The 22,182-nt window shown below is 45.8% G+C and overlaps 1 protein-coding gene across 9 annotated transcripts in view; it reads left to right on the top strand.

The window, feature by feature from the left end:
• Positions 1–22,182, top strand: part of RYR3 (ryanodine receptor 3) — a 1,450,647-nt gene that overhangs the window by 530,718 nt on the left and 897,747 nt on the right. For all 9 annotated transcript variants that reach the window (XM_069208992.1, XM_069208994.1, XM_069208991.1 and 6 more), the window contains one exon: positions 1,465–1,633. In XM_069208992.1, the coding sequence (XP_069065093.1) occupies positions 1,465–1,633 (169 nt within the window). The remainder of the gene's footprint in view (positions 1–1,464; positions 1,634–22,182) is intronic.

Raw genomic sequence — 22,182 nt, 5'->3', positions numbered from 1 at the left:
AACTTCAAACAACACAATGTATGTGTGGGTAGGCTTTGGCACTTCTGTTGTCTTGGTCATCTAAAGGAGTGATCTTAAGACTTGCGTGGATAGGCACTACACTTATTATTGATCCACTCAGGTTAACAGTTGGTCCCAGGAGTGAGCTTCACTGTAAACCTGTATATCTTCCTATTTTCCTTATCATCCACTTGTTCTTGTGAACCTGTGGAGAGCTTTTCTCAATGTACCTCACTAAATTCATTCTGGTTTCATCTTGCAGTAGGTAATATTCTTTTAAAAGAGAATGTAACAACGGCACATGAAGGAGCTGCAGGGCCAATGCCAGCTAGAGCAGGCACACAGCAATCCCCATCAGTATCTGGCTTGGAGCATTCTTCCATCCAAAGCACCAATCTTGCATATGTACACTCAGAGTCATCCTCTTATGGAGGTGTCACCAGTGCTCTCCATCTAAGATGGGGGTAAGCCTACTGGACTTGGAGAGTGGGTGAAATGTACTTACTCATTCCTTCCACAGACTCCGCACAGGCAGGTTCGAGTCCCTCAGCCAAACAGTGGAGATGACAGAGTAACAAAATATCAAAACTTTTGGACCACTTGCTCATAAGGTGTAGGAGCCCTGGGGACATAAATGTATATTGTGAAGACCTTGCAGTAATGTGAGGAGCTTGGGCCATATTAGCAGACCGAGAGAGGAGCATTGGGGCATTCACACCTTGAAGGGCTTGGGCTACATGAATAAATGGAAACTTTAGGACCACAACTGAACCACAGTAAGATGCATGGGAACATGGATGGACAGTATGACATGCCTGGGAACTTCAGCAGACTTCTGATAGTATGCAGTGCTTGGGTGACATGAGAAGACTTGTGATACCATGAGACTCTTGGGTCACATAGACAGACTTGTGATAGCATGAGGTGTTTGAGTCACATGGATAGACTTGTGATACCTTGAGGGGCTTGGGCCACATGGACTGACAGTTTAAGGAGCATGGGAACATTGATTGACCTGTGATAGTATGAGGTGCTCAGGTCACATGGTTAGACTTGTGATACCATGAGGTGCTTGGGTCACATGGATAATCAGTGTAAGGAGCCAGGGAACATGGACAGACTTGTGATACAATACCATGAGGTGCTTGGGGATAGACTTGTGATTCTATGAAGTGGTTGGGCCATATGAACAGTGTAGGAAACATAACTCAAACTAACAGGTTCCTGAGTATCTGGAGGTGCTAAGGCAGACACTGAGGTATAACATCTGATATTATTTCTCACACTGTCCCTCACCTAAAGGCCTTTCAAAAGCAGAAATCTAATGGGCACCAGTATATTCAATATAGACCATCCTCGCCTGGTAGCTGTTTATCACATTGTACTCTCTCTGGCTCTGATATAACAGTATGAGCACCCTCCTCATTTGATTGAAAGAACTGGCCACCTCTTTTTGTCTTTCAGTGTGAAACGGAGCAGTTGCTACATGGTTTGGGGTGGAGATCTCTCTGCCTCCACCCAGAGATCGAGCCGGTCAAGTAGCGTGGACTTTGAGATCGGGTGCCTTGTGGACCTGGCCACTGGTGTGCTATCATTTACGGCCAATGGAAAAGAGCTGGAGACCTTCTACCAGGTACTGTACTGCTTCAGGCATTGGCTCAGTACATAGGCTGTGCTTAATCCTTCTTTGGATGTGTCGCACCTTGTAAAAAGAAACATTATCTAGCATACACTATGCATTATAGAATTTATCACTTTCTTTGTGAAATAGAGCCTTTACATCTTTGCAGACATAAAGAAATCTAGAAAAAATAGTGGGATTCAGAAGAACTCCGCTCTAGCAGCTGCAAAAACTTGAGCTGTGTACATCAATGTTGTGAAAAGGGTGGTCGCTGGGCGTGTATTAGTGCACTCACATCCTCTCCTTATTTACTGAGACTAGGAAACCATGTATCTGTATCTGGCTGGTCTTTCAGCCTGCTGCTTTACCTACTGCACCGTACAAGCATGAGAACTTCGGACAAGAACTTGTGAACTGGCACCTCCTGGTGTTACCTGCAATTTACATTTCTCTCTCATGGATTTTGATTTTAATATCCATACATATTAGAATACCTCCTTGCACCTACAAGATCAGATGACCCACTATATGTGTAAAATATTCAAATGTTATGAATTTAATAAGATACTGCAGGTTGATAATCCACGTTAAGGATAAATAACATTTGCTTTTCTAGAGTGGGGTCTTCTTAATTTCATACATACCGGAATATCTCCATACATGCGTGGGAGATATACTGATGTTTATGAATTTAATAATGAACTGATTTAATAATTATTTTTCATCAGGACATGGGTGTGGCCTTCTGTAGTTTGTTGCATTCATAACTAGCTATCGAAAGAAATCAACTAGACTAGTAAGTCCTTCAATATACTAAAATAACTGCCTAAATGTAGTTAAAACATCTGATTTTATTTCATTTTTCAGGCCGGGTCTTAGTCGCAACTTGTTGATTTTACTATATCACCGCAGGTATCAGTGGAAAAAATGAGCCACTCCAATCAGCATATTATAGCAAAAACGAGCCACTCCAGCCAGTGTATTATACCTAATATTTAATTCACCAGTGAATCAAAATAACACGTTTCAACCTCAAATGGTCTTTGTCACTATGGCATTCTATGGGGCTACATTGTTCTCTCTTCATTTTTTTTCCTTTTAAAAAGGGTTTGTGAAGGAGATTTAAACAGTCAAATATTGCACTTACAGTTAGCTTGCCTGCATTTTATAATATATTTATTACCCTTTTTTAAATGCAATCTGAAGCTATCAGCCAATGTAGTCTTCTATATAGGCTACAAAACATTAATATCTTAGGTGTTTCTCCAGGCCTTACTGTAGAAAGGTGAACATCTCCACTTAAGAAGATATGTTGTAAAGAAGTGCTCTGGGATCTCCGCATGTAGGCGGGACTAGTCAGTGCTTATAACTTCAACGGAGATTCCCCTGAGCGAGAACTAGGAATACAGGTAAGAAGCAATTCTGCCCTCACCTTTTGAACGTTCCCCAGAAGTCTGACTGGATCCAGAGACTTTTGAGCAGTACCTCTGTGTGCTGGTAGGTGGGGCCATGCAGCTCTACACTAACGCTGTTTTAGTCTGGAAATGACATGAGGGGCCTATATAGGCATCACTACTGAGCATTGACATAAGTTCCATTATTTCTGCACCACCAGATGCGGATCCAGAGCTGCCTGTCATCTCTGAGATGACCCTGTTTTACCTCTTAAAATTCAAAAATCCAGTGTGCAAGAGAAATGTCTCCTCCCAAAAGGACAGGTGTTAAACTCTGTAAGGACAGCCGCAAAGAAGTGTCTGTGACAGATCCTCATCAGGTTTGCCTTGGGTGGGCATAACTCACGTGATTCTGTGAAGTGTAATCACATGTAATTGCCTATGAATTCCACTTGATTATGCTTGAGTTGTACAAGAAGAGTAATTCTGCTTTTAGCGCTATTTCTTAGTGCAAAAATGTCCCTTTGTTTCCAAAATAGTTACATTTTGTGCTACAAAATAGTGCTAAATGCAACAGAACACGAATAGCAAGCAGCCTCTCCTGCTCGCTAAATTTACTTTTGGTGTAGGGTTTTCTCCTAATTTACTACCAACATTTAACACTATTTTCTTAGTGCAAATTGCACCCTTGTGTCTAAATGGATGCAAAGATGCACTCTGTGCTAAGAAACAGGACTAAATTCAGCAGGACATGATTAGGGATCACAATCGTACAGTCACACTCATAAAATGTGCTCGTGTGGTAGGATTTTTCCCCAATATTACTCTTAATTATGCGAGTAATCACTTAATCATTGGTAATTCCACATCAAAGAGTTACAAGGATTTACCAAAATTACTCCAATTACTCTGGCATAATCAAAATTCTGCCCAGGTCTACCTGTGGTGCCGGAGTTGAGTCACAACTCTAAAGCCACAAACCTACTTCTGAAAAGGCACATGGACATTGCCATGCCTCTTGATCTTGCTCTTGAAGTCAATCGATATCAGAGCCTACCCCACACTGCACAACCTGAGTTTCCTGGGCCATCTGCAACACAGACGCTGACCAAAGAGTTTTGCGAGACCGTACTCTTTTGATGCTTACCGACGCCCTCTGGTGTGGCTTTGGGCCCCAAATATCCGTGAGGCCCTTCATCTAGGGTACCGCCAGCAGGTTTCCCCTCTGCACCAACTCTGACCCTCCGAGTCTACCACTGGCCCTCTTCTGGCTCCCATTCCAACTCTGTGTCCGGCATCACACTCCACTTCAGTTCCCATTGTGCTCTCTCACTTAGTCATTGCAGTTTTGACCTCTGCCGAGGCCACACTCAGCTTCCATTGAGGTGCTTCCTCCTTCATTTGACTTGCCATCCCCACAAGGATGGGATACACTTTGCATTTCTTATTTGTCATGGATTTAAAAAATGATTATCCAGTATTGGATCTTTCATAAATTCACATGCTTGAATCATCCCCGTCGTCGAAGTGGGAGTCCCACGGTACATAAAATAGCAATAAATAATAAAAAAAAATGTTTTGCCATAGGCTATAATGGAGCCAGCACTTGCTCACATAGCCTATCCATGTCCTTTTCCGAAAGGACCCAAACCTGCCTGCTGTCCAATCAGGCACCAGCACCCTCTAGAACCTTCTCCAGAGAAGCTCCCTTCCTTAGATTTTCTACCGCACGTCGTGTGAAGGGAGTCTCCCTGAGCTCTGCTCAGTTTTTTCTTCTACTTCAGAATTTTTTCTCTCAAAAGAGTTGAAAATATGTCAGATTCTTCTAGGAAAGGCCTTTTCCGTCCTTGCAAGACCTGTGGGAAGAAAAGGCTCCATGTGGATGACTCACATAAAGACTGTTTGTATTGTCTCTACCCACAACATCAGGTTAAGGACTGCAAAATATGTTGCACCTTCTCCACAAAGACCCTCAGAGACCGTGAGGGCAGGCTCCTGACATGGTTACAGGCCAAATCCTGTACTTCAGGTGAGGAGAGTGGGTCAGAGAGGCCACACAAAAGGTCCAGATCTGAGGACCTAGGCCACATAGAAAAATCCAGGAAGAGGCAGAAATCACATCATGGGAAGGGCTTACAGACTTCAGTCTCCTCTGAGCCTTCCTCTCCTCTTCAAAAGAAGGAGTCCTACCATCTATCTCCTTCCTCAGAGCCTTCCACTTCTGGAAAAAGGACTCTAAAAATTAGATCGACGACGACAACACCATTGACGACCGTGACGACGACGACGGCGGTACCTACAACTACCGTCTCCACTACATCGTCGACGAGACCGTCGTCAGCGTCGACGACCTTAACATCGACGGTAAGGGATCCGATCCCCTCTCTCAAGACTCAATCGGCACCGTCGACGACTGCCCCGTCGACTATAACGTCAGCGACGCCATTGTCATCGGCGCTTTCGCCATCGACGGGGACACAGTCAAAGAAGCTACCGTCGACTACACTACTGTCGACGACACTACCGTCGACGACACTACCGTCGGCGAGACCATCGTCGGCGAAACCATCGCCGGCGACACCACCGTCGACGAGGCCACCGCCGACGAGACTACCGTCAACGGAAAAATCTGTACCATCCACGGCTGCATCAACTTTCACGCCATCGACAGCAGTGGTGCCTAGTAGACAGGTTGAGACCACTCTTACCTCTTCCAGGTCTCCAGATCTCCAAACCATGGTCAGGATCAGATCTCTACCTGCACAGGACATTTATCCAACCGACACATCTCCAAACAAGGTGTCGGCTTTACTACCCAGTCATCTTCTTGACTGGGAGGAATCGGACAAAGGTCCTTTCGGAGATGCACATAGCCCCTCGCAGCTCCATGTCAAATACCAAGATGAGGATGAAGAGGATGAGTATGAACAGTATCAACCATACTATTCTCATCAGGAACAATACTACGAAACACGAGAGCCTCAACACAGAGATACCGTACAAATGCCTTCCTCCCTAATCCAGGATTTACAATCCATGCTTCAGGATTATAGGAGAAGGTTCCCAGCGGAAGATCAACCACCAGCGCCGGTCTCTCCAGTGACGCCAGTTAATGCTCCTCCTCCTCCAGCTACTCCAAGATTAACATCACACTCTGTGTTAGCTGCACCCCCCAGAGATGAAGGTTCCACTTCAGGGGAAGAAGAACAAGAAGAAGGAGAAATTTCCACTCCACAACATCCTACCGAGGAATGGGATGATTACTTGGCCCCCACTCCTTCTCCACCACCTCCTCGCCCCTCTGATTCTCCGCCCGAGGACATAGGTGGTTTCCATAATCTTATGGACAGAGCCGCAGTACGTTTCCACCTCCCAACATCTGTCTCCCAATCGGAATGTTTCCTACATGATTTCAAGGAGCAATCACGGAAGTTGGTACGGTCCATTCCGATTATTGATTACATATGGAGCGAGGGCACAAAGATTATGCGAAATTTGGCTACGGTTCCTCCAGTTCCACAAAAACTGGATAAAAAATACAAGGCAACCCAAGATTCTCCGGCATGCCTTACTGGCCATCCAAAGCCTGACTCAGTCATCTCACAGCCTGCTCAAAGATGCTCCAAAAATCCATCAACGCCTATCTCTACTCCTCCAGACAAGGAAGGTCGCAGACTGGACAATATAGGCAAGAGATTCTCCTCCATGTCTGCAATCACTGTCAGGGCAGCAAATTCGTTAGCGATTTTAGGCCGATATGACCGCCAAATGTGGTCCGACATGCAACCTTTCCTGGACCTCATCCCGGAAAATAAACAAGCAGAGGCACGAAAGATCCTACAGGAAGGTGAGCGTACGTCGGAAGAAATTATCGACTGCGCTCTTGACATAGCCTCTACTGGTTTCCGCCAACTAGCGGGTGCCGCTGTCTTACGACGACAAGGTTGGCTCAAGGCCACATCTTTTAGGCCAGAAGTGCAGTCCCGAATCCTAGACATGCCTTACGATGGGGAATCTTTATATGGCAAACATGTGGATGACGCACTTCAAGCCATTAAGACGGACACAGACACCGCCAAGTCCCTGGGTACCCTGCAGTACCGGAAGCAGCCCTTTCGAGGGGCTAGAGGGAGAGGTTTCACCTCATTTCGAGGTTCCTTCCATAGACAATACCAGCAATCCCAGTACAGGCCTTCATACCACCAGCAGTACAGGCAATCATCGACTGCCTCTTATACCAGACAAGGAGGTAAACGAAGGCAGGGTTCGCAATCCAGAGATCAACCCAGAAAACAATGATCTTCTCCAGGCACCGGCTATGCTCCCCCAATGCCCACAACATCAGCAAATAGGAGCAAACATTTCCAACTTCATCCAAGAGTGGAAGAAAATAACATCAGACAAATGGGTGCTGGATATAGTGACAAGAGGTCAGACCCTGGAATTCACACAAAAGCCACCGCTTCACCCACCAACATCAGGCAGCTCTCTCCATCTTCGTCTGCTTCAAGCGGAAGTCTTCAGCCTTCTGGCCAAAGGGGCTATAGAAACAGTTCCTCTGCAACAACGGGGTCTCGGATTCTACTCCTGGTTTTTCCTCATAAGGAAGAAGTCAGGAGAGTGGCGTCCTATACTAGACCTCAGGAAACTCAACAAGTTCCTTCGGAAACAATCCTTCAGAATGATCACACTGTCAGATATCTTGCACCTCTTGAATCCTGGAGATTTTATGACAACTCTAGATCTCCAGGACGCCTACTTCCACGTTCCAATACACCAAAAACATCGCAAATATCTCCGTTTCACAGTAGCCGGTGCCCATTATCAGTTCAGAGTCCTACCATTTGGCCTCAGATCAGCTCCGAGAATCTTCACGAAATGCCTTGCCCCAGTCGCAGCCTCCCTCAGAAGCAAGGGTTTCCAGGTGTTCCCATACCTGGACGACTGGCTCATAAAAGCTCCGTCATCTCTACTAGCCTCAAAAGCCACAGACGCCTGCCTAAAACTATTCAACAGTTTGGGTCTAACAGTGAACCTACAGAAGTCAGTCGTGCTTCCCGCACGCAGGAGAGTTTTCCTGGGAGCAGAATTAGACACTATCCAAAACAAGGCATATCTTACCCTAGCAAGGCAGCAGAAGCTGACCCAATTGGCGGTCACAATCTCCGCAAGAAAGTTCATTTCAGTACGACTATTCAAATAGCTTCTGGGCATGATTTCCTCAGCCATAGTCCTAGTACCGCTAGCAAGACTCAAAATGAGGCCGCTGCAAGAAGAACTGCAACTTCAATGGACCCAGTCGCAAGGATCCTTCGACGACTTAATAACTATCACACCAAAGATTCGGCAGGCGTTAGAATGGTGGTCTCACATCAACCACCTCTCCCACGGTCTAACTTTTCTGGCACCAATAGCAGATTTCGTCATCACCACGGACGCCTCCTTGGAAGGATGGGGAGGCCACTTACAGGACATGCGCATTCAAGGCAGATGGTCCAAGCTCCAAAAAGAGATGCACATAAATCTGTTAGAGCTGAAGGCGATTCATCTCACGCTCAAAGCTTTTCTGCCACGCATCGCAGGATCATCAGTGTTAGTCAGAACAGACAACACAACAAGCATGTTCTACATCAACAAGCAGGGAGGAACAAGATCCCTCTCCCTCTCAAGAGAAGCTCAGTCTCTCTGGAACTGGCTCACACTGAACAACGTCCGCCTCAGGGCAGAGCACCTGGCTGGGGTCAACAATGCTATAGCGGACTCTCTCAGCAGGACAGACGACAACTGTCACGAGTGGGAACTCAACCAGACCATACTCAAGGACATCTTCCAACGATGGGGTCGGCCGATCCTAGACTTGTTCGCCACCAATCTGAACGCCAAATGCCAGTTTTACGCCAGTCGATACCCACTCCCGGGGTCGTGGGGAAATGCTCTTTTGATAAGATGGTCCGGGATCTTTGCATACGCTTTTCCCCCCATTCCACTGATTCCCAGGCTCCTCAGGAAAATGAAGACCGAATGCTGCAAGATCATTCTCATAGCCCCCAAGTGGCCGAGGCAGTACTGGTACACGGAGCTCCTCTTCCGGTCAGTAGCCAATCCAGTCCGCCTCCCTTGCAACCACAATCTTCTAACGAAGAATCAGGGTCTCATCTTACATCCCGACCCAACTTCACTGCACTTGCATGCTTGGCTCCTGAGTACAGAGAGTTCCAAGATCTGCACATCGATCAAGAATGTAGGCTCATATTATCTAAAGCACGAGCAGAGAGCACGAACAAGACATACAAACTAAAATGGAAGAGATTCTGTGTTTGGTGTTCTCAGAACAATTTTCACCCATTTCAAATTAATCCTGAGCAAATTCTTTCTTACCTGCTCTCCCTCTCCAAAGCTGGTCTTTCCCATGCATCAGTCAAGATTCACCTAGCAGCTATAGCCTCTTACAGACGATCGGCTGACATGCCGTCTATTGGCTCAACCAGAGTCATCAAACAGTTTATGTAAGGGCTGTTCCGCACCTTTCCTCCGGTACGCTTACCTCCGCCAGAGTGGCACCTTAATATTGTTCTCTCCCAACTCATGAAAGCTCCTTTTGAGCCCATTCATAGGGCAGAACTCAAGTACATCACCTGGAAAGTGTCAACCTTGCTTGCTCTCACCTCTACCAGGAGAGTCAGTGATATACAGGCGTTCACTACTAAAGAACCCTTTTTAGTTTTCTCTGAGGACTTCGTTATGCTCCGAACCAATCCCAAATATATTCCCAAAGTTCCATCTTCGTTCCACCTCAATGAACCCGTTATTCTACAAACCTTTTTTCCAAACCCTACTACGATAGCAGAGAGAACTCTCCACTCTTTGGACATCAAACGATGCCTCAAATTTTACCTGCAAAGTACCAAGCACATCAGAAAATCAGACCAACTCCTAGTATCTTATTCTCTGGGACGTCAGGGAACAGGAGTAACCAAGGCCACTATAGCCCGATGGATTTCTTCAACAATCCAATTTTGTCACACCAAGGCAGGAAAACCCTTGACTAGGCGTCCGAGAGCCCACTCCACAAGAGCAGTCTCCACATCAGCTGCTTTGTTTCAAGGTATTGCCCTTGATAAAATTTGCCAGGCCGCGACATGGAAAACTACGCACTCCTTTACGCAGCACTATTGTCTGGAGTCATCACAAAGAACAGACTCTCTAGTAGGGCAAGCTGTGCTACGCCATCTCTTTCATTAAGGTGAGACCTTTCCTTAGTTATAGTCATATGGCTTGAGATGCAAATAACCAAGTTTCTATTATGCTTCCATGTGAATATGTAAGGTGTATGTATGTATTTATGTATATATATATAAATATATACAGATATATATGTATATATATATATATATATATATATATATATTTATATCGGTATTTACAGCATGAAATTTACTATACATATACACGTACTTAAAGTATCTGTATTCTTTCGTAACTCACGTTCAGAAATGTATGTGTTTACTATGATTATTATTATTATTATTATTGATATTTGAGACAGAGGGTCTTCATGCTCGCACCCTCCACCCACGCTGGATACAATGTTTATCAACCATACTGCTGTCTATTCAGATTCAAGCATGTGAATTTATGAAAGATCCTGTACTAGATAAGAAAACAAGTTACTTACCTGTAACTACAGTTATCCAGTATTGGTATCTTTCATAAATTCACATGCAACCCACCCTCCTCCCCTTTGATGCTCGCATTTCCTCTCAGGTTTTAATTTTTTCACTCTCGTGCTGGAAAATCTTAGCAAGGGAGCTTCTCTGGAGAAGGTTCTAGAGGGTGCTGGTGCCTGATTGGACAGCAGGCAGGTTTGGATCCTTTCACAAAAGGACACGTATAGGCTATGTGAGCAAGTGCTGGCTCCATTATAGTCTATGGAAAAAAAAATGTATTTATTATTTATTGCTATTTTATGTACCGTTGGTCTCCCACTTCGACGACGGGGATGATTCAAGCATGTGAATTTATGAAAGATACCAATACTGGATAACTGTAGTTACAGGTAAGTAACTTGTTTTCTTACGATGCGGGTGATGAGACTGGGCAACTATACCACAAGGAAAATTGGTGAGAAGACCATCAAAAAGGAGCCAGTAGCTTTGATACTTCACCTGAGTTGGGACTCCTCTCACCCCTGGTCCTGCCACTGAGAACAGCCCTTCTTACTCTGTGGTCATGCGTAGGGCTGCTGAACTTCTTGACCTTCAGCTCTCCAACTTAGAGGTCAAGACCAGTGCTTTAACAGAAGTGCTCCAACCAGGGGAAACATCTACTGCACCCATCTTGGCCTTCAATCAGGCCCCATGCTCTTGGGGACTTGGGCCGAACACTGCCATAGTCCCCTGGTCAATCACCAGATAATGAGACACCACTACGCTGTCCTGACTACCAGTCCTGCAGCATCAGATGGAGCTGAAGATCCCTGCCATATCTAGGGGTGAAGCTGTGGAACTCGCAACCTCTCTCCTTACAGCTAACTAACAAAGAACTAATCTTCAGGCGGCTACTGAAAACATGGCTAAACTGATCTCTTTGTATGAAAGTGTTGTGGTGGATTTGTCAAAGCGCTGAGAGGCCCTCGGGTAGCTATGCGCTATATAAATTCTTTAACATAACATAACATAGGTGCTACCTTCGGTCCATGGTGGAACAGGTGCATTTTCAGTTTGCTTTGCTCCCCTTTGGTCTCACCACTCCAGGCAGTGGTCCACCACCTCCAAGCTACTGCAAACCTCCTGTGATTCTTGGGGTTCAATTTGCAGAAGCCTCACTTGACTCCTTCTAAAACACCCCCCCCCCTCATCTCAGCCATTCTGGACATTGTTCATATTTGTGCCTTTCCCCTGGAAAGGAGCATTCAGGCTATGATCCAGATCTTTCAGCCTCTGTTCTGGATTTCAGTGAGGTTGACTCAGGGGCTACTGGGGCTGATATACACCTGCATCGTGCAGGTCAGGCACACTGGTGGCATAAGCAGGCTCTGCAGTGGGATATAAAACTCTAATTTGGGCCCAACATCAAAGGAAGCTTGCCGACCACATCCAGTTCTCAGTGGAGATTGCAAAAGATCTGTAGTGGAGGCTGCTAGACTGCAAATGCATCAGTTGCATACCCTTCTCCCTACTTCACCCAGAGTTGACAGTGGTGACCGATACACACCTTCTGAGTTGGTTTGAACATCTGGGAGGGATGGAGATCAGAGGCCTCTAGTCTTTGGCAGAGCCTGGCTCCATAACAGCCTCCTGGAAGTAAAGACCATCCGCTTACCCTTGAAAGCCTTCCTTCTGTCCATCAAAAGTAGGCTGGTGCAGGTGCTTATGGACAACATTTCACCATGTAGTACGGCAACAAGCAGGGCAGTATGCGGTCCTGGAGTGTGTCTGCCTACACCTCCGAACCGCAGGAAGTCAACTGTGGAGTACACTAAGGATCCTCAATCAACCCCATCCTTATATGGCACATTTGGACAGCATCGCCAAAACCCATGGACTCCATATCATAACCTGTGCTGACAACACACAACTCATCCTCTCCCTCTCCAAAGACACCACCAAGACCAACTTTCACCACCGCCTGAACTTCTATCAGCCCACCAGGCTCCTCTGCTCAGCGTCCCTTTCCCTAACACTCACGCCTCGCATCTGACTTAGCAGATGAGGAAGTCGCTCCTTCTCCTGCTTAGCAGCAGAGACACAGAACGAGTTACCCTTTCATCTATGGACCTCCCCATCTCTTCCACAGACACAAAAGTCCCCAAAGACCTGGCTATTTGGCTAATGAAGTGGACCCTGCCAGAACCTTCATACTCTCATAGGTGATAAGAAGCGCTTTACAAATCTACTGATTGATTATGGCCGGGGACAAAACGCCATCGAAAATGGCTGGACCAGCAAGGAATCTTCCTTGTGGTGGACCACCTTGAAGGATCTTTGAATGCAAGGATAGACAAGCACATCAGTCCCTGCATAGTGGAACACGAGATGCTGCAAGGTCTTTTCCACGAATGGGGAGAACCTTGGTTTCATCTATTCACCACTGCTAAGAACGCGGTACTGCACAGTGGAGTTACCAGCGCGTCTCTCCATAGGGTACACATTCCACCCAGAGTGTAACTTGTGACTCCTGTACACATTTCCGCTTATTCCAGTCCTGCCAGTAGTTCTGTAAAAGATCAGGAACAACTGGGCATAAGTCATCCTAGAGGCCACAGATTGGGACTAGAGAGTATAGTATCCAGAACTGCTGAGCTTGAGCATCTTTCCTCTGATCAGGCTGCCTCTCCGGGAGGACCTGCTATTGCAACAACAAGGCTAAGTTCTACACTCAGGCCTTCGCAATCCCCACCTTCATGCATGAAGATTGAGCCAGGGCAGCTAAACCCCTTTGATCTTCCTCTAGAGGTGTTTGATATTATTTTGGCAGCCAGGCATCCCACAATGAAAACTGTATACGATGTCGCTGGGACAAATTTGTGGTGTGGTGCAGCACATGCCAGATTGTGCCCCCAAGTGCCAGGTTATCAGACATTATGTAGTTTAATTGTCTCTTGTCCAGAAAGGCTTTGCTTTGGGCATGGTTAAGGGCTAGCTTTCAGCTCTTTCAGCCTTTTTACAGTTGTTAGACCAGCACTCATTGTTTGTGATGCATCTCCGAAAAGCCTCCAACACTTGTTTCCTCCCTTTCTCTTTGCCATACCCTGGGAGGCCTTGACTTGGTCCTCGCACATTTGATGTGCACTCCTTTGAGCCGCTTCACAGCTGTCCTTTGACGCTCCTCACCCTCAAGACAGTGTTCCTCATCAACGTCACCTCAGTGCAGCGAGTGAGTGAATTTCAGACTCTTTGTGTTAATCTACCATTCACCACCTTTTCCCAGACAAACTTTTTCTGCAGATGTGAGCAGACTTCTTATCAAAAGTTGTGACGCGGGTCAGCATTGGTCAAACCATCACCCTGCCACGTGCTGTGCTATGCCTCATCCCAATAAGGAGGAACAGAGACTCCATCACTGGGACCCTAAGAGAGGGCTGAGATTTTACATTGATCAAACCAAAGAACACCGAGTAGATCAGCTCTTCACTGGGGCAAGAAAGGCAAGGCCATGCAGAAAAGGACCATCTCTCATTTGATTATACTCTGAATCAAGATCTGAATCCACTGGCCACGAACACACCCTCCAGAAGGTCTGCCAACCCATTCCATCGGGGCCGAAGCTGCTACCACTGCGTTGGCATGCAGAGTTCTTGTCCTGGACATCTGCCAAGAGGGTACGCAGACGTCACTCCAAATGTTCAAGAAGCATTACAGTCTGGACAGCCAGGTTCACTGAGAAGGGAACTGCGCCCACTTGGCTCTTCAGGATTTCTTAGTTTGAACAAATTAGCAGACCTACCTTCTAATAGATACTGCTCTGATATCTATTCAAAAGATAAAAGTCTCCATCAGATGACCAAGTTTGCAAATGCTTTTTCAGGTAGAGACTCTATTTAACTGCAGATTCCTCACCATTTCTCCCACCCTCCCCCGTTTTTGTGAATTAGGCTCTACCTTTTAATAACATCCGAAGTCTAGGTCACTGCACACTGGTCAGAGCCAATTTGCTGTTGGGGCTCTACGTCTAGCGGCGCAGACAGCCTTGTAAGCAACTGACATCAAGACACAGTAGTGGCGCCTATAAAAACCCTGTGTCATTTCTGGAGTAAAACATCTTTAGTGTGAAGCCACATGGCACCACATACTGGCTTGCAGGGGTACTGCTTGAAATTTTCCACATCAAGTCTAAAGTCTGGGAAATATTCAAAAAGTGGGGAACCTGCAATTAGATACAGTCTCTACCAGAAAGATAGTTTCCGAAGATAAGTAGCTTGTCTCTGATTTCTTTGATGTGCAAGCAAATGTACACTGTTTCACCTAAAACACAGCATATTATGGTTTGCATTACTTCGCTTTATACTGTGATTATACTGTCTGTTTTCCCCCAAGGGGTATGAGTGATAATGGGGCAATGGGGTAAGAGAAGGGTGAGCTAGTGGTGTCATGGTACAAATGGTAGTCATTGCGTTGGTGTTGATGTCTTTGGTCATGGTAGAAGCTTTTAGAGCCTTTACGATATTATACAAGATACAGAGGTTGATATCTGGGGATTGGGTCATGGCCTTCCCATTTTTATACAGAGTGAGGCTCACATATCTGGCTGTGGTAACTTCAGACAGTGCTTCTTTTTCCCTTTTGGCTATTTTGTTTTCTAAGAGACCAGAAATAAAGCATAGTGTATATTCCCAGAAGGATATGTCCTCGGTAAAAGAAAAAAAAAAGATTAGGCTAGTGGTGGTAGAGTCCAGTCTGAGACTGTGGTATTTGTCACTAATACATTTTTCCAGATTGTCCGACATGTGTTTGTAGTATTTGTGGGTAATTTTTGATAGGCCAGTACGTCTTAGTACATCCTGGATTGTAACCTTATATAAGACTTATAGTTGCTATGGGTTTGGTGGTTCTAATAAAATCACACAAACAATGTGTAGCTTATTGATCCTGATAAGAATCAATATGCAGCCTTGGTGCATCAGTCATTCCAGAGTGATAATGTAGTACATAAATTCCACATTCGGTGTTAAATGTGTGCATCAGTATGACTTTAAATTTAGTTGACTGCATTTTGATACTCGGGTGCTTCAGTGGCAAATGCTGACAGTGCTTTGATGTCAAGTAATGTCATAATGGCATGTTCAACGGCGTACCTATTAACGGCGAACACGCTGGTAGCTTTTCCATCCTTGACATTATTCTTCTTGGCGTAGACCCAGAGCATCTCCTTTTCCTCTGTCTGTGTCTCTGTCCGGATCCTCTCTATGAGAGCCCTTGGAGGAAGAAAAGAGGGCTTTGGAAGAAGGATTAACTATTTCAAGGCCTTCTGATGGTCCCACTGCTGTATCTTGCCTTCTCTTTTGGAGACTATGCAGCCTGATTTTCTCTCTTTCCTTGAGAGTCCTTCTGGAAATCTTAATACCGAGGTCCTGATTCACAAAGATAAACTTACACTTTGTGTAAGTTTACTTTTGTTTGCTGTTAACGAAAAGTATTTTACGAATAGTATCTTTACAAATGGGGAGTCTCTGCACATAAAAAGATAGGACTGTCCTATGTTTTTGGGTGGAGACTCCACACTCGTAAAGATACTACTTGTAAAACTACCTTTTTGAATAGCAAACAATCATAAACGTACACAAACCTGTAAATTTACATTTGTGAATCCTGCCCATAGTGAGGCTCTATCTGATCCACCATCTTTCCACAGGAAGGGCACTTCACAAAAAGTGAAGGCATTCTGACAAAAAATTATCTATTTTCTGTCAGAAAAAAACTGCATTGTAGTTGCTGAAAAACATCAAACATCTGACGAATCAAAGGTTTTAGAAAGCTTTTCCAATATTTTTAAGCCAAAAAGGCATCGCTCAGTGCTCCAGGATCCTGTCTCCAGGAACAAAGAATGAATAGACCTAACTGACACCTGGAGCCATGATGGGATACAGGGTGTATTGTGAAGTTCTTAAAGACACAGTGTCAGTTTTCTCTACTACGCTTTGCACCGCAGCCTACTGGTTAACGATATCACACAGGTGCATAAATATGGTAATGTGCAAAATTACCCACAGTGCAGTCAGCAGGAGGGGGTGGTTTTATGACCACATGTTCAGTCTCAGGTTCCCTCTATGGTGGACGTTCTGACAGTGGAGACTCCTCCTGCTCACCATCTGGAATGTCGCGCTTCAGAGGTTAGTCCTGCAAAAATGCTGGCAAACGAGCAGTTTAATCTGGAGTGACTGGTCTGTGACCACATATGGCAGTGTTAACTTCATGAAGGAGCCCCAGGTAAAGGACAGCAGACCTTAACATGCCCCATCATGTAGGGATACCATACATGCTAATAAGCCCAATTCAGGCAAAAGACTCACGATTCTTTAACCCAAAAATGCCTTTATTTTGGCTGTCTCGCACTTGAAATTGCCTTTCCTTAAATGGAAGTCAATGGGAGAAATTGATTCTCCTGATTATTATTATTTTTTTAATCTCCAACTTTCCTCCGCTAAACTGTCGATATGTAGTGGATACCCAATATGTGGGCACTAACAGTGCACTTCTGATTTGGGGCTATATTAGCAAAGTTTCCATTTGATGGCTGAATTTTCCCCATTCCACTTGGGCAAAGTTAGGATTCGTAGTGGATAACCTCTACTACCACAGATTAGCTCACACCACAGAGACTTTGATGATGCGCTCTACCTGAGTCTCTGTGAGTACCGCTTGCGCTCTATGTCCTTTTCTGCAGGGGCGGCCGACACATATTAAAAGTGGCAGGCGGGTGGATTAGGTGCAGGGGTGGTGGCATGCAGTAGACGGTGGGCAAGCAGGAGGGTTTTAACTTTAAAACAAAAAAAATAACTTACCTGATGCACAGGTAATCAGTGCTGTTTCCTACAGCTAGAAACCTAAGCTCATGTCTGTTTGGACGGCCTATAAGGACCCACCAAACAGACAGGCTCACTCCTTCTCCTCCCTCCCATGGCCCAGCCCGCCCTTCCTTATACATGCTGGCTCAGAGCAGCAGCTGAAAAATAAAACAAAATTTAAAAATAAAAGGAAATGTTGCTGGCTTTGAGCCAGTGGGGCGACGCCCCTTCGCCATTGTGAAGGAGCAGCTGCTTCTTTCTGTCTCGTCTTCTTTGGCCTCTTGCTCCCGCACTCTGTCTCGCCTCTCTGCCTATGTTTCTCAGCTTCCTTTACTTACCCCCGGTTTGTCAATTTTTGTCCCTTTCTCCATTTCTTTCTCACAATCTCCCCTGGCCTCTGCCCGCCCCCATCTCTTCCTCCACTCCCACTGATTCTCTTTCCCTCCGTCCCTGTCTCCTCTCTGAGATCTCCGAGCACTGGGTGACCTTCAGAATAAACAGGCACTTGTGATGTGGTTGCCAGGGAGCCGCCTGCAGAGAGGACAGTGACTCAGCCCTGTGTCAAGGCACCAGCGCTTCGACGACGCGGCTTTTAATAGGCCGCGCTCCTTATCGGAGGCGCAATTATCCCTTCAGTGCTGCGCGCGCGCCCCCGCCTTCACGCGCACCTTCCTTGAAGGCTTCAGGGGGCAGAGGCGCCGGGGACCCCCTCCTCTCTGCCGCCTTCTGCTTGTTTAACACAACGCACCCCCTAAACGGAATGGACCCTTGCACCCCTGCCGCTCCCATTATGCCGTCATTGCTTGCGCGCAAAGGGTTTTTAATTTTACCAGAAAGCGACTAAGTGGAAGTACTTGAGCACAGGTAGGGGTAGAAGTACTACGGTAGGTTATGCATAGATCCTACGGTTTAGGTAGGAGTAGGGCTAGAGGTACAGTGCATATGCAGAGGTAAGAGTATTATTTTACAGCAAAGGGCGGCGGTGCTGTGGTAGCGGTAGAGTTAAGCTAGTGGCCCAAACATTGCTTAATTTGTAAATAAAATAAGTGCCAGGGCCCTCGTCAGGAGGCCTGTGCAGGTTGCACCTCCCACTCTCCCTGCCCCTGACAGAATCAATACAACTGCTGACCATCAAACCCTACAACGTGTTGCAACTCAGATTATTCCATGCCCCAAAAAGCTGCAAGAATGGCTTCGGCAGCAGGTATTAGTTATTTTTAATGTATATTGAATTAATCAACAACTGTTATGGTCATCTCTAATTTAGACAAAGAGTGGCACCATGTGACAGACTATCAAAGATGCTGGTGTTGACAAGAGCCAGTGCGGAGCACCAGAAACCACTGCCTCAAATTAAGCATGGGGTTCAAGGGTACAGGTGTGATGAAAGGTAGGTGAGTGTAAGTAAAAGTAAGCAGTGCTTATGTATGAGTAGGGTTAGAGACAGACAAATAGAGGTAGACAAGGTTAAAGCAGGGTAGACATATTAGTGTACTAAGATCTGTAGAGGTACTAGCGTATATGGTAGATATACTAAGGTTGAGGTAGGAATAGTGGTATTTTGGTATTGGTAGAGTTAAGGTACAGGGTACAGGTGGGGATAAGAATATTTTTGTTCATGCAGCTATGAGAGGTAGAATTAAGGTAGTACTAGGGATAGAGGAAAGGGCTCTTACTATGGTAAAGATGTGGATGGATGTCATTGGATGTAATCAGATGGAAGAGGTGTTAAAATATGAGTAGGTTAGAGACGGGGATATGGAGGGGCACACAGATATAGTAGGTGTAGAGGTATTAGTGAACTAGCATAGGTAGAAGCACTACTGTATATGGTAGGTTATTCTATAGATACCAAGGCTTTGTGGGAATAGTGGTATTATAGTATTGTTAGGGTTAGGGGTACAAGGTTTAGGTAGAGGTAAGATAATTGTACAGCTAGAAGTTGCTGTACCATGGTAGAGGTAGGGTTACAGTAGAGGTACTAGGTATAGAGGAAGTGGCACCAATACTAGGATATAGGTGTGGGTAGAGGTATCTGGGTGTAATCAGAAAGTAAAGGTGCTAAGGAATGAGTAAGATTAGGGGCACGGGAAATTGAGGAGCACATGGATGTAAGCATGGTAGAGGTACTAGTGTACAGATTGGGATAGAGGTACTAGGGTATAGACCGGGTAGACAAGATACTATATTCTAAGTTTGGGTAGAATTTAATGGGTATACTGAGGGGTAAGGTAATAGAAAGCAGCCTGTAGTTAAGACACTGTGGTAGGGTCAAAGTGCAATATGTAGGTAGTGGTAGAGGTGCTTGGGTAAATGCAGAGGTAGAAGAGCAAGGGTGGGGTAGAGGTACCACGGTATCAGCGTGAGTATAGAAGCAAGTGTAGAGGGAGCAGTACTAGGACATGGTAGCAATACCAGGGTATAAGTCTGATTGAAGTCAGTTGTAGTGGTATGGGGTAACCGTAGGGGTGAGGGTAGTACAGTATAGGTAGATGTAGAGATATAATGGTGTAGACAGGGGACTAGAGAAATTAGGGTTTAGGCATAAACACTAGGAAGTGGTACCAGTAACAGGGTATTAGTCAGATAGAGGTACCAGGTTCAAGGCAACAAAGTTGAGGAGTAAGGGGCTGTAGGAAGCTGGCTTGGTGTGTGGTGAGCACCTATGGTGTTATCACCCTACACCAGGTCCAGGTATCCCCTATTAGTGAGGTGTAGTCTGTGTCTAGGTAGCCAGGCTCTCTAGAGGTAGCTCTGGATGAATAACCAAGGCTTATTTAGGACTCATGCAATACCACTTATAGTCACACAACACTTACACACATGAAAGAACCACACAGTGTTACAAAAATAAAGGTACTTTATTTTAGTGGCACAAATATTATAATACTATATAGGCAATACTCTAGTAACAGGTGAGTAAACACACTATTATATATACTTTAGTTGCCAGGAATGAACATAGAAAGCAGTGGAAAACAGTTCAATAACAATAGATGATAGTGACCCTAGGGGGACCCCAAACCATATACTAAACAAATGGAAAGCAAATTGTTGGAAATGGGGTCTTTGGTTGGCAGTCAGGTTACCCCCTGTCCAAGCAAGGACCCTCACTCTAGTCAGGGTAAAGGAGAATCATCCTAAGTTAACCCCGCTCGCCCCCTTGGTAGCTTGGCACAAGCACTCAGGCTTAACTTCAGAGTCTAGATGTAAAGTATTTGTAGCAACACACACAGTAACTCAGGCAAAATGACACAACACAGGTTTAGAAAAATATGAAATATTTATTTAAACAAAACCAGACCAAAACAACAAAAATCCAACATACACAAGTCAAGTTATTAATTTTAGAAGAAAAAGTCTCAAATCCTTTAGTAATCAGTAAAAACACTGTTAGCGTTGAAAAGTACCTGGGTAGCGTCAAAATACCACGCACGGGCAAGTGCGCATCAAAAAAGGTTAGCGATGTGTCGATTTCTCCCGCAAGCAAGACTGCGTTTTTTTCTCCTTCTCCAGTCGGGTCGGCGTGCATCATTTTTCCTCTCTGCAGGAGAGTGATGCGTCGATCCGCACAGCACTCGGGTCCCGGCAGGCTTTGCATAGTTTTTCCACGCTCATCGATGTTTGCGTTGAAAATTCTGCTGCACGGTATCAGCAAAACCGCGCTATGTGGGTTGCGACGTTACAATCCGTCAGCGGGCGTTGCGCGTCGTTTCTCCAGCTGCATGCGTCTATCTTCCAGCTGCGATGCCGGTGGAGCGTCGATTTCTGCTGCGAAGCCGCCGGCGCATCGTTTTTCAGCTGCGTCTCGGTAGGTGCGTCGATATTTTCCCCACACAGCGGTCTGTGGGTGGATTTTCAGTCTTGGTCTGCCAGCTTCACCTTCCAAGGCCCCAGGAACTGGATAGGGCACCACTTGGCAGGGCAGGAGTCTCCGCAGAGAGTCCAGGTGCTGGCATGAGAAGTCTTTAATGGCCCTGAGACTTCAACAACAGGAGGCAAGCTCAGGACAAACCCTTGAAGATTTCTTCACAAGCCGGAATGCACAACAAAGTCCAGTCTTTGTCTCCTTGCACAGGCAGAAGCAGCAACTACAGGATTGCTCCACAAAGCACAATCACAGGCAGGGCAGCACTCCTCCACAGCTCTTCTCCAGGCAGAGGTTCCTCTTGATGTCCAGAAGTGATCTAAAGTCTGTGGTTTTGGGTGCTTTTCTTATACCCATTTTGGCCTTTGAAGTAGGCCTACTTCAAAGGAGAGTCTCTCTTGTTTGTGAAATCCTGCCTTGCCCGGGCCAGGCACCAGACACACCAGGGAGTTGGAGACTGCATTGTGTGAGGGCAGGCACAGCCCTTTCAGGTGCAAGTGACCACCCCTCCCCTCCCTCCCAGCACAGGTGGCTCATCAGGATATGCAGGCTACACCCCTGCTTCCTTTGTGTCACTGTCTAGGGTGAGGTGAAAACAGCCCAACTCTCAAACTGACCCAGACAGGGAATCCACAGACAGGCAGAGTCAGAGAATGGTTTAAGTAAGAAAATGCCCACTTTCTAAAAGTGGCATTTCCAAACGCACAACTTAAAACCAACTTTATTAAAAGATGTATTTTTAAATTGTGAGCTCAGAAACCCCAAACTCCACATTTCTATTTGCTCCCAAAGGGAA

The sequence above is a fragment of the Pleurodeles waltl genome, chromosome 9 (assembly GCF_031143425.1).
Source record: "Pleurodeles waltl isolate 20211129_DDA chromosome 9, aPleWal1.hap1.20221129, whole genome shotgun sequence".
In the NCBI taxonomy this organism is placed as follows: domain Eukaryota; kingdom Metazoa; phylum Chordata; class Amphibia; order Caudata; family Salamandridae; genus Pleurodeles; species Pleurodeles waltl.
This window is presented reverse-complemented; position numbering and strand designations above follow the sequence as displayed.